General features: G+C 58.0%; 1 protein-coding gene across 2 annotated transcripts in view; it reads right to left on the reverse strand.

Moving 5' to 3' along the window:
- The window catches only part of LOC122202961 (splicing factor SWAP), a 69,240-nt gene that overhangs the window by 17,951 nt on the left and 38,007 nt on the right, over positions 1 to 13,282 (reverse strand). For both annotated transcript variants that reach the window (XM_042909419.1, XM_042909420.1), the window contains 3 exons: positions 10,265 to 10,495; positions 9,044 to 9,234; positions 308 to 573 (listed from right to left, as the gene is read on the reverse strand). In XM_042909419.1, coding sequence (XP_042765353.1) covers positions 308 to 573; positions 9,044 to 9,234; positions 10,265 to 10,495 — 688 coding nt within the window. The remainder of the gene's footprint in view (positions 1 to 307; positions 574 to 9,043; positions 9,235 to 10,264; positions 10,496 to 13,282) is intronic.

A 13,282-nucleotide genomic window follows, 5' to 3' on the forward strand; every position in this document is an offset into this window, starting at 1 on the left:
GTCCACGCGTTCAAACAAAAGACCCCACCCCTGTGAGTTTTGACACACGGAACCGATGTGCCGGGCCCGCCTCTAAGACCCGTTAACCTTTAAATAAATCCACTTTTTAAAAACCCGTCAGTAGTCGATGAGCCGTGCAAATTAAACAAAAGGCATCTTGAAAAGACGTCACGCGGGCTGGCAGGCTGATCCACACGCGAGCACTCACGAGGTCCGCGCTCGCTCGTCTCCGCCAGGCCTGCCACTCTGGGGACGGAGGACCCACCGCCCACGGCAGACCCGTGCCACGAGCGCCCTGCGCACCCACCTGGAGCGCCGCGCCGTCCGGTAGGCGCTGGGGAGACAGTGCTTGGCCTTTGAGCGGGACCGAGGCCTGGATCTGGATGATGAGTGGTGCTTGGGGGAGCGGGATCTCGTTCGAGACCGCTTTTTGTGCTTCTTCTTTTTCTTCTCTTTCTCTTCTTCTCTCGGGGGGTCTTTACTTTTGCTGGAGGCCCCTTCGGGGGGCTTGATGTCTGAAGTTGGCGGAGGTCTGCCTCCGGTCAGTAGAGGACAGGGCCCAGTACCGGTTTCCTGGGAACAAAAGAAAATCTCCAGATGTTAACAAGGAAAACGAGACACTTGTGAATGCACATGTATAAAGTTTCAACTTGGGCTTGAAATTATTCACACACGTTATTCACGCCAATAATGTACTAACATCTCCTAGAGAAGACCACGTCCCTTTTTATGGCTCTAAAACGGCACCCCAGTGTCTCCAGGGAAATGGTGGCTCTGTAACCACCAAGCGTACGAGCGACGGTCTCCCCAGATGGTCGTTCACCGGCCCCACCCGGCGGTGACGGATCTGATGAAGGGAACGTGGCTCCAAGGACACTGTCGAAGAAAAGAGCTGCACTTGTTCCTTCATAAATAATTGTGACTTTGCATCAACAGAGAGATTCTTAAGCCTCCAGTTACGATTAGGCTTTTATGAATCTCTACACCAGTCTGAAAATAATTTTTAAAGAAGATCTGAATGAAAAGACATCCCTTTGATTCAAAGAACTCTGTCAAAAGAAAAAACCCCGCCTTCTTTCCACCCTGTATCTGTGTGAGTTGATGGATATTGACTACACCTACTGTGGTCACGGTTCTGCAACGCATCTAAGCGAAGTCGTCGTGCCGGAGACCTTGCACACGTGTGGTGATGCACGCCTGTCACGGCTCGGTGACCCCGGGGAGAACACAGTTCACACGGCAATCGTTAACCAGCCAACCCCCGGGCACAAGCCAGGCTCCTCACGTGCTGAGTTGGCACAGGACTACGCTCGACAGACTCCTGTTCACCACAAACGCCTTTATCCAAGTGAACCGACGCAGAGAATCCCCACTGCAAAGAACACCTGCACACAGACCGGGAGGTGGGCGATCCGTCAGCTGTGAGCCTCACCCAGGGTAATGCCATCCCCAGGAATTTCTTCCAAAGAGCATCCACCCGAGTGTGCAAGACGCACGCCCGAGGCCCCATGTCACGGCACTCTGTAACGGGCGTCAGGGTCCTGGTTCCATGTGGCGCATCTGGACAGCGGAATAGTGCTCAACCTTTAAACACGAGACGGCAATCCCACTTCCACTGACATTAGTCTGTCCACATCAAATTGTAAAATGAAGAAACGAATTTATAAAAAAAAAAAAATACCCATCAAAACTGGAACCCCTGAAACCTTCCTTTCCCATTGTCCTGGCGCTCGGGGGCCGCCCACCCGTGGTCCCCGAGCAGGGTCACTCTCCAGTTCGCTCTGAATGACCTTTACCTGCAGTCATTAAACGCTACACCTCAAGACACGCACAGAATCCTGCACCCTGAGATTTGTCACCGTGCGCCTTGCGGATCCGGGTGGGAGACTCTGGGAACAAGGCCAGGCACGTGCTGCAGCCCAACGGGAGGGAGGGTCAGTGTAACTCTGCGACCGCTCCCTTCCTCTCCTTGCGTCCCCGTGCTCTGCGGGGACAAGGCTGACCAGGACAGCGCTCCCTACTAAAGCTATCCTGCTTCCTCGGCTTGAAGAGAAAATGCAAGGCACTCATCCAAAGAGACGCGCTCACCCCTCGGCCATTCCCGGCTCTGTCTCCCACCTGGCCTTGGGTGAGCAGAACCCGAGACGCTTGAGACCCCCGCTGCTCCCAAAGCGCCCTGCCTAAGCGGGTTCTTGCGCGTCTAGTAACTCAGGAACCGGGAGCCGCTGGGAGGAAGGCACAGACCTTGCTTTGCCCGCTCTGGTCCTCACTCCCCGCCTTCCAGGCGGCAGCGATGCCCGCATGTCTGTAAGGCTCGGCCTGTGCTGGCTCAGGGAGCCCATCTCAACACCCGACAGGAAACCACCTCCATGTCTAAGAGCCCCCGCGTCCGCTCTGGCGCTGGGCAGAATAAACGGCACTGCAAGCCGAGAACGCAAGAAACCGTGCAGGACGCCAGGCAGCTCTAGAGGCCGGATGAGGGGATTCTGCCCAGCCCCCGCGTCCTGCTGCGGGCAGGCCCCGGGTGTGCCGGCTGGTGGCCAACTCTGCCACTGTGCAGTGGGAAAACCAGCTTGGGGTGTGTTTTCAGACTCCCGATAAATTAGGGACACAAGTTGTGCAAAGGGCAAGACTGAAGCCAGGGACGGAGCTGGCAGCCGGCACCCTGGGATGGCACGCAGGGCCGTGTGACAGGCGAGTGGGCGCGGGGCCACAACCAGAATCTGTCCTTCCTGAGCCTGGGCAGGGGGCTCCCAGGGAAGCCGAGGCAGACGTTCCGGCCTGAGCCAGCAGCCTGCTCTGGGGGGACCTCCACAGGGGACAGAGCTGCAGCACTCAGCGCTGCCCTCCAAGGAGGGGTGGGAGCATGTGGCCCTGTCGGTCACCAAGCACCAGGCCGCCAGGACACAGGGAGGGTGCCCGGCAGCTCACGGGCGGGGTTTCTGTTTATATTCCTACTGCTGACCCGAGAACTCCTACCTCTGAGCATCGTTACTTCTTCTCTGTGATCGCGGTACCCCACTGTGCCTGAAGTTTACTGCTCCTTTCGGTGCAACAGGTAATCAGGCCAACATTTTCAACATTCCTTGTAATCGACTCAGGAGATCTTATTCTTTTTTTTTTTTTTTAACCTTTTTTTTAACCTTTTTTATTTTTTTGAGACAGAGAGAGAGCATGAATGGGGGAAGGTCAGAGAGAGAGGAAGACACAGAATCCGAAACAGGCTCCAGGCTCTGAGCTGTTGGCACAGAGCCCGTCGTGGGGCTTGAACTCACAGACCCCAAGATCGTGACCCGAGCCGAAGTCAGGAGATCTACTTATCCTAATAAAACGATTATCCTTCACCCTTAGTATGGGGGCCTCTGCCCAAGTGAATGGAGAGGATTCACTGTGATGACCTCAGCTTACAGGTACCAACAAGAGAATATTCAGAAACCCAGTAATCAGAGTTGAGAACGAAGGACTAAAAGGGTAACAAACACCACCCGCACAGTCCCTGCAGCCCAGCAGCGGGTCCCAGGGCGCAAGTGCTGGGCGCAAGCTCTGTGTCGGCATGTGTCAGGGACCCCGACGAGCGGGCCACCCCCTTCAGGAGAACGTGAGCAGTCCTCCGCAGCCTGGCAGCCGCTCTCGTAGCCGTGCAGACACTGTGGGGGCGCCGGCCCTCTGTGCCCCCTCCCCCCTCCATCACGAATACCGGGGGAGGCTCACTTTGAGCAGGAGACAGACCAGAACGTTCCATCTCCTTGGTCATCGTGCCACGTTGAGGGAGAAGCACACGACCCAGGTCGAGCCGTCCAGAACGTCCACGTGAGCGTGGAGTGTGGAGCGGGGTCCCGGGCCGTGGGTGGCGCAGCAGGAGGACACAGCCGGTCGGGGGGGGGCTGTGCCTGGAGAGGAATCCTCGGGGCATCGCTGCCCTCACGACTCAGAATGTGAGCCTCACTACGTCCTGCTGCTGCGGCTGAAGCCACGTGGGGGCAGCAGGGCAGGTTTCTGACACGGGCAACCACAGCAGCCACGCAATAAAACAACTAGCTGTTTAGTCCGCACTCCGCTGCAGCGGTAGGGACGCCGTCTCTGCACTGTCCCCTGCAGTTAGCCGTCAGCCACGTGTGGCTACTGAACACTTGAAATGTGGCTAGCACGGTCAAGGACCTGAATTTTGAATTTTATTTGATTCCTATTAGGTTACGTTTAAATGACCACAGATGGCGAGTGGCCACCGTGCACCGTACTGGACAGCGTGTGTCTTGGAAAGTAACGGCTTCGCACGCGATTGCCGCTCCTGGGTTAACCAGAGTCTCCACCGCCTGGCTCACATACCTCTTGATGCCACACCTCCCCCTCGGCCCGACCTCCCTGCTCTGCTTGCAGAAGGCACCCGGCCAGGCCGCCCTGCGCACTGCAATCAATGAGCCAACGAGCAGCCGAGGGGTGCCCACGGGTGCGCATGGGGCTGCGGGAGGGGTGCCCACCAGTGTGCGCGGGGCAGCACCAAGCCAGCGGAGCCGTCTCGTGGGGGGTGGAACGTTAACACCCCAGCAAAAAGCACCAGAGGGCAAGCCGCCACGGGGGAGGCAGTGCACAGGCTGGTCTGAGTGGTGTCTGTGAGAAACGGAGAGAATTTCAAGACTGCCTGCCCTGCCCCGCCCCTCCAGTAACCCGGGAAATGCGGCGGCTCAGTCCCTGAACCACAGCGAAGTAAGCACCTGCCCGCTAAGCGGCTCAGTAGCGAGCCAGTCCCGTCCTGCCGCGGCACAACGAACTGCTCGAAACCAGACGAACTCGCATCTCCAGATAAAGCCTCACGTGTGAAACGACACTACAGTAACCATAAAACGGGGCAATTCCACACACGCCTCGAGATGTCAGGCTCGGAATCGCGTCCTCTAAAACTGCACGTTGAAACCTCGGCTGTGCGTCATTCTCGCAGCGCGCGCCCTCTCTCCTGAAGCCACCCAGCTGCCCTGATCCGACCGGCGGTGCTCCCTCCCGGAGGACTCTCTGTGCGGTCCCCGCCTCGGGCACGGCTGCCCGGACTGCCATCGTGTCCTGCCCTTGCGCTGTGGCCGCCGCGGGCTTCCCACGGAAATGCCGCTCTTGCTCGTCCGCGTCCCAGTCTGGTCCCAGCACGCGGCTCCTGCAACCGCCCCCCGTGCCGCGCGGTGCTGGTCAGGGCCTCGCTGCGCCGCACCCACCGCCGCCACTTGAGCGCCGCTGGCCCTGGAGGGTCCCCCCAACCTGTCAACTCTCATTACCAGGGTTCCTCAAGGCCCCACCCAGACACCCCCTCCCCTCGGCAGGCCGTGCGCCCCTCTGCCTCCCGGTGGCCCAGGCATCACCCACGGCTCATCTGGTGTTGGCTGCTCTGTGCCCCGCTAGACTGTCCCGGGGGACAAAAGGGGTTGTGTGGGCATCTGGGTAAGACACAGGCTTCTAAGTCACCTTCCGGAGGGCCTCGGTGCCTTGGAAACGACAGAGGCTCAGCACGCGCGGTTGATTCCTGTTCCCACCTCCTCGCAGACTCCTGTTCAGCCTGTAAACCCAGCAGGATCATTAACTTGAACAAACTGCTGGTGTCTAGAAGGTGTCCTGAAATGTGCTGTCGCTGTGCAGATGACTGCATAACCCAAGGGGGGTTCAAACTGAAGACCCCGGTTTCCCTTCATTTTGAATTAAGAGCACACGCACACCCCAAAAGTGAGACGTTCACGGGGATTTCTAAGCACCACTTGCGTGGATCTTTATGTCTCACAAAACTTAAATAAAACTTAGCGTTCTGTTAGTCTCCGTCCCCGTCAATCAACACGCCTTAGGACATCATTTCAGGTTACCCCCAGATACATAACGTGCCCTCTCCTGACAGGCAGGTCGGTACGTGCAAGTGTGAGCTGGGCTGGGCTCCACGGCGGCCTGTGCAATGAGTGGCAAAGTGAATGATTTGCTGAATGTGTCGTGTCCAGCCACGTGCTCCTTAAACCAAAGTAGTTCCAAGCGGTGCAGACTCCAGTGGACAAAGAGAAACGTCTGTGACACTGGTGACAGAAAAGAGACAGGTAGACAGCCAGGAGGCAACGAGGGGAGGCTCTGAAGGCGGCTCTCGGGGACGGGGGCCCAAGATGCCAGCGGGCCTGTGAAGTCACTCAGCACCCCGCAGCGAACACGCACAAGCTAACCCTCACAGATGCCGTCTTTCCGCCCGTCAGATGGACGAGGATCAAAGGCTGGTGATAAGCGGCATTGGCGGGGGCACGAAAGCAGATACTTAAAAGCGTTTCCACAGTCCGGCGTCCGCCCCACGGACACGCGCACCGAAGTGAGTGTGCAAGACAGGACCCAGGCTCAGAGCAGCACCGTGGTCACGGTCACGGTAGCGAGGCCCCGGGAACAGTGTGCACGCCCACCACTGACCGGGTCAGGTTAAGGGCTAAGGTGGGAGAGGCTGGACAGTCACGCATCCAGGAAATCCTCAACGAGCACGACCCCGATGTGGACAGAAACAGCTCTTCGAGGATGGAAACACCGGGATAACGTGTAGGGTCCGGTCCTGTTACTGCGACATTTAAATCTATACACAGAAATAGATCCGTTTTCCCGTGAGAACCCACGAAGAATGAAATGGAGCGCACGCACACACATGATGCAGCATCATGCACCTGGAAAAAGAACGTTCCGTGAAGCGAAGAAGCCGGTCCCCGAGGAACAGACACTGTAGGACTCCCACCTTCACAGGGCCCCAGGACCAGCCAGGCTGACGGACACGGACAGCAGAGATGTGGGCGCCAGGGGCCGGGAATCAGTTTGGGAAGATGAAAACGTCCTGGAGACGGAGGGCAGTGACAGCTGCACTCGAGAGGAGCGTGCTTCATGCCACGGCACAGGGGGCTTCAAAAGGGCTCAAACGAGGGGTGCCTGGGGGGGCTGAGTCAGTTGAGCGGCTGGCGTCCGCTCAGGTCACGATCTCACAGTTCGTGAGTTCGAGCCCCGCGTCCGGCTCTGTGCTGACAGCTCGGAGACTGGAGCTGCTTCGGATTCTGTGTCTCCCTCTCTCACTGCCCCTCCCCTGCTTGTGCACTCTCTCTCTCTCTCAAAAATAAACATTAAAAAAAATTTTTTTAAGAGAAACTATAATAATAAACTGTATGTTTATTTTACAAAATAAAAACCTAAAATAAAAGTAAGAAGTGGAAATTTCCATAGGAATCGTGAAACAGCACACAAGAAGGAAACCAAACTTCCTCTCCGTTTTATACCTGTCCCTCGCACCTGAACGTTTTGGACACGTGCGTGTCCTGCTTTAGTAACAGCGAAAGCAGACCCTGCTACACCCTGGGGCAGATGAGCCACAGCAAAATCCTGCCGGGTTCCGGCCCGGGGCCTTCTGGGCGGTGTCTTCATGCCGTCCCGCACACGTCCGCTCACACAGACCCGGGGTGCCTCCTGCTCCCGCTGAGCTCAGGTCCCCAGCACGAGACAATCCTACTCCTGCTCAGCGGGGGTCGGGCGTGCCGCCTGTGAGCCTGGGGTACGCGCAGAACAGACACACGGGCAGGGTAACCTGGCCCCAGAAGCTGCTTTCAGCTGAGATTACCGTCCAGTTGAATCCCGGTTATGACAACTGCCAAGGTGATTAAAGTATTTCTGTTTCAAAGCAGTTAGACGTTTATTACCATCTGCTACTACCGCTGCACTCCTGCTCACATCATTGAGGACCCACAATCTGTCCCACTAGATGCGCAAGAAGATCCACCCGGTGACCAAACGGGAAGCGTAAACACCCATCTGTACGTGGTGCAGACGTAAAACACGCTGGAAACCCGGCAGGTGGGCGAGGCCGCGTAGAAAGAGACACAGGAGAAAAGCCTACGCGGAAGCCTGTCTCGTGCTCACAGGGAGAGAGTTCTGGGGGCCGTGACCAGGCAACACGGCAGGCTGGGAAAAACCGCGTTGACGACGAGGAATTCTGGCTGGGACGGAGTCTGCATTCCAACACAGCGTCGCTGGGAAACAGACGCGAGCGTGTAGCGGCACCGGCTGAGTCCACGCATGCAGGTGGCCGTTACCTCAGTCTCTTATTCGCCGCACCAACGACACCGGGACAACGGACAACGCAGGCAACTGGCAGTGCACCCAGGGCCCCCCTGCGCCCGCTCCCCTGCCACACGCACAACTTCTGTTACGTCCCGGGCCTCCCCGGGCCCATCACCGCAGGGCCGTGGCTCCCCGAAGCCCAGGACTGGGGGCACCTGGGCCCACACCCGGTGGCCCGCCTCGGGGGTGCAGGGAGAGGAGCGGAGGTGGCCGTGTCCCGGCATCCCCCTGGGCACCCCCACGCCTCTGCACACTCGAGGCCGGTCTGAGGACAGCCCACAGGAGCCCACCCCTCCTGCCCTCCTCGCCGAGCCCGGCTCTGAGGCCGCCCGCCAGGCCTGAGGGCTCCGGACCGATTCCTGAGGGGAGACAGTGTGGGCTCGGCCTTCAACAGGAGGAGGGAGGCCTGAACTCCGTGAGCTGTTTTCCACGCAAAACAAATAAACCAAGCGGCTGCATGCGGCCAAGATCTATTTTGAATAATGGCCTTGGGCTCTCAGAAATGTCAAGGGAACCGAAGGGAAAGAGTGCAGGACTGCTTCTACATGCCAGGGAAAGGCCACTACAAAAGACGCTTTGGGGACGCTGGTGTGTGGACGTGCGAGCCCACGGGAACGGAGGGCGACACTGGCAGAGGTGCTGGCCCTCCCCAGAAAAGGCGGGAGCGACCACAGCTTGTTTTCTTTTTTAATTCAAGTACTGACGCTGATGTGGACCCGAGGCGTCACAGGTCTTGCTCTGGACGAGTCTGTCCCCAGGGGAATGTGTTCCCCCCGCCCCCCCAGGGTACCCTAACGGGGTCTTCCCCAAACTCACAGCGGAAGCACGCCGGCCCCCGCAGAAGAGCGGGGTCTGCTGACAGCCCCTTCTCAGGCCGGGGACCCGAGTGGCCAGAGGACGCCACACTCACCCACTCTCACCCGCGATGCTGATGCGGACTTTCACTTACCTCTACGCCGAAAGGATTTTCCTCAACTTTTCCGACTTCTGTTTCTGGCAGGGGATTTTTTAAGGTTTGTAAAAACAAAGCTGCTTTCCTTTTACGTTCTGCTTGAAGCTGCTTCTCCTTCGATTCCTTGGACGCCTGGGCCAGCTTCTCCCTGGCAGCGGCCGCCAGTCGGTCCTCCAGCTTTTGCTTTGCTTAAGAAACGAACGACAAACAAAGTGATGGTTAGAACAAGTGCTATTCTATAAACTCCTCGCTATCTTAGTTTTCACAAGCAGCCAAAGGGTCACGGGATACAACGTGGTTATTCTAAGAGATTAACATGACACAAATTTCAGGATAAGTAAACAAATCAGGCAGGCTGAATTGTGAGGCAGTTAGTTCATAATGCTTACTATTAGGATTTTAAATATTTCACCCTCAAAATCAAAGTCGGAAGGTGGATGGGATTCCACACCAGGGAGAGTCGGAGTCATGAAACCCTCAGAAAGCCTTAGGCTCTCGTGAACACGGGTCCCTAATGCTCATGCCCGACAAGGGGCGCTGCGTTCGAGCACGTCCCGACACACGGTTCCGTGCGCAGTGGTATGTGCACGAGGGGACCCGGAGCACTGGCCCGAGCCTGCTTAGGAGGCACCTGGAAATGTTGTGTCACCTGTCTGTGCACGTGCAGGAAAAGCAACGTCCGGGAACCAGTTAGGACAGACAGGAACTGCTAACTGCTGTAGCGCAAAACAGAACCTATTTAGGGGTAAGAGGCTGTGAGAGGCCCTCCCACACACTGCTGGTGGTCGGGGGCCGGCGGTGGCCAGGCTGTGACCTGTGAAGACGAGCCCCAGTCTGGAAACCAGCCCCGGCCCACGTCCTCTCGAAGGGTCTGTCTGTGGGCAGAAGGCCTCACGAATGGGTATCTCCTAGTTGGGTCCATCAGCTGAGCCGGGATCACGGGCTGAGCATTCGACCCGAGGCGGCCCCCAGAGCGCCAAGGCCCCCACCCCCCAGTAACACACTCTCTAGAACGAGCCGCCGGGGGCACTGCATCCGGAGCTCAGGAAGGGCAGTGCCCTCCGCTCTAACAGAGAACTCTCTGCGTGCACCAAGCACCAGCTGCCCCCAGGTCCTGCCGTGCCCCGGCTGGGGGCTCGGTCCCAGCGCTGCGGGCTTAGGAGGCTAGTCCTGTGCTACTGCCTGCCTTTCAAGAAGGTGTAAAACGTGCTGACAAACCTTGCTTCGCCTCTAGCTCCTCCTGGGTTAGCTGGGGCCGCTTCTCCTCAACAACCGCACAGGGCGGGGCGACTGCCGGGGTCGTGTTTGCGGTGCCGCTACAACTCTCTTGGCCTTCTTTGCCTTCTTCATCATCATCACTGTCATCATCTAGCTTAACACGGTTTTTTTCCAGGGGAAGGAGGTCATTTTCTTTGGCCTTGATCGCAAAGCTTATTGGAGCAAATGAAGCTATTGGGAAAAGTGAACATGGTGACGCACGTTTAGGTACCTGGAGGCACAGAGCAGAGCCCCCACGGCCCCGCCGTCCACGCGAGCGCCAGCTGCGGGGCGGCCTCCCCGGTGCAGCCGCGTCTCCCGCCCAGGGGCCTCTGGGGGCGGCGGCAACGCCTGCGTTGTCAAAGGGGGCCGCTCAAGTGCACGCTGGGCGCGGGGAGGCTGGCCCGCCACGCGCGTCTCGCGAGGAACGCGCCCAGAGCAGCATCCAGGGCCGCTGCGCTGGTAAAGGGGCACTTCCTCTTGGGGTTTTCCTTCTTGTTTGGGCTCAGCACGTGGCTGAGTTGGTACCAGTCAGACGTATGATGTGGCTCCGCTATAAAAAGGTATTTCTAAAAACTCCCAGCCGTACACGGCAGCCTTTTCTCACAAAGCGAGTGACGGGATCCATTTCTTTCTTCGGTTTACCGGGCGCCCGCTCTGTGCCGGGCGTCACCTCTGACCACTCGGCAGCTGTAACAAGACTTTCGACCCACTGTAATGAGAGCTTAGGTGGTTCAAAGTCCTCCCCTAGAACGTTTGGGAACTTCAGTAAGAGAAATACAAAGGCCCAAAGGAAGGGGCCTTCCTCCCCGTCCCCCCACCCACTCAACACTGACTCACGGAGCCCCCTCCTCCAGACACACAGAGACGCTGGTTCTTAGCACCTAATTGGTTGCGTTGTGTTACTTCACTCTCAAAAACCACGAATTATTACTCACGAAAGACATTCAAGTGAACGACGAGGAAGGGAGATTCTAAAGTGCAGCGCAAACAGCTAACTCCGAGGGGGAGCAGGATCCGGTGGGCGTGCTCCATCACCCACGCTGTGTGTGCACGTGCTTGGGATTTTCCACAAGAGAACAGGGCAGGTTCTAGAAGGGATGCGTCTGCGGTGACCGCAGGTGGGGAGGGGTGGCCCAGCTGGCCCCCAAGGGTCCCGCCGTCTGCACTTCTGGCTCCAGAACCACGCAGGCCTTGAAGCACGTAACTACCCCAATAACCCTTTCGTCCACAAGCACCCCCGGAGAGAGCACCCCCAGATCCTAAACGCTTGGAAAGGCACAGCTGGTAAGTCAGATGAAAAACAGCTTCAGACTGACTGCACGCTGCGCCCCGATGCACGACAACCCCTGAGAACAGAGCACACAGGGGTCACAAACACGGTCTGCTGGGGAGTCAGTATTAACCGTGGTACTGTGCTTCTGCTGGAGACAGTCCCATCTTCGGGAGATACATTAAATCATTTACGGATGAAAGGCCACGATGCCGGGGACCCCCTCCGAAAACGCTCTGGGGTGGGCTGCAGTGAGCGGCAGGGGCAAGCCTGGTCTGTGGCTGGGCAGCGGGAGCGGGTGGGGTGCTCTCATACACCTTGAAATTCTCCGTGAGGAAACAAGGGCGACAGCGTTTTAACTATCGCCTACAGGGATACGATCTCTTTAATAAACAGAGTTGGCAAAACTTAAAAAGCAAAAAAAATTCACTTAAATGTTAATCAAAATTGCTCGTTAACTTGAGACTACAGTACTACATCTCAAAACAGCTTTATGGTTTATTTTGAGAGAGAGAGAGAGAGAGAGAGAGAGAGAGAGAGAGAGAGAGGGAATAAGAGCGCGCGTGTGTGCGCGGGGGAGGGGCAGAGGGAAGGCCAAGCAGGCTCCATGCTATCCGCTATCCGCACGGTCCGACTCAGGGCTCGCCCCGACCTCAAGAACCACAAGGCCGTGACCTGGGCAGAAGTCAAGAGTGGGACGCTTAACCGACTGAGCCACCAGGCGCCCCTCAAAATAACTTCACAATGATCATTCTCAAACCATCTGTCACCCCAAATTCGAAAGGTCAGCAATCGACAAATGCGAGACTTTACAACGAAAGCTTCCGGAACACTTTCTGTGCTAACACGACGCCTACTGTGGACGTCTGGTATTTACGCATGTGAGCTGCAAGGCCAAAGAGCAGCCAGACCCCGTGACCGGGCACAGACTCTCGACCGACTTAAGACAAACGGAGTAGTGGGGCAGCCTGCAGGCCTCACCTCACACCCACAAGCCCGGCAGAGACGCCCCTGGGCTCCCTACGTACAGATGAGGAAACCGAGGCGAAACAGGCCAAGGAGTGTCCCGTGCTAGCTCAGCCAGAGAGCGAGGGCTCTGAAACCGTTGCTCGGCGTAAGGGTTACTTGAGCATCTGAGGACTCTGCTGCGGCCGCCCATGGCTCCCTGCGGCGGGGACGAACCCCCGGCCCTCCCGGCTCTGGCCCCGGGTTCCATCTGTGCGGCCTACCCACTGCTAGCCTCCCCTCCCCCGCCTCTGCCTCCTTCCACCTGCTTCGTTCTTTCTCCTCCAGCCTCAGCTGGTGGAAGCCTGCCGGGCCTCTCTCCTCCACACCTCTGCACGTCTGCGTCGTGGCCGCGGCCCGCTCACGCGGGCTGCAGGCTGCGGGGCTGTCGTGGGCACCGAAGTGGCCGGGAGCCGGGCCGGTGCAGCAAGTCCTCAGCCAGCGCGCGTGGAGGAGACCCCATCCCCAGACTTCCGGGGGCACGGGAACAAGCTTTGCTGCTGGCGTCAGCCTTCACAAGTCATTACGTTCTCTGTGGAAAACTTTGGAACCACAGGTGGACGGGGCGGAAGATCCACCACAGCGCAGATGTGGGAGAAAGTCACCCGCACGGTTCCCGGGCACACACGAAACCGGGGCCACGCTGGACCGTGTTCCAGCCTGCTTCTGCTCCCCAGGCAGCATCTTCCCACATCTTTATT

The sequence above is a fragment of the Panthera leo genome, chromosome D3 (genome assembly GCF_018350215.1).
Source record: "Panthera leo isolate Ple1 chromosome D3, P.leo_Ple1_pat1.1, whole genome shotgun sequence".
Lineage (NCBI taxonomy): Eukaryota > Metazoa > Chordata > Mammalia > Carnivora > Felidae > Panthera > Panthera leo.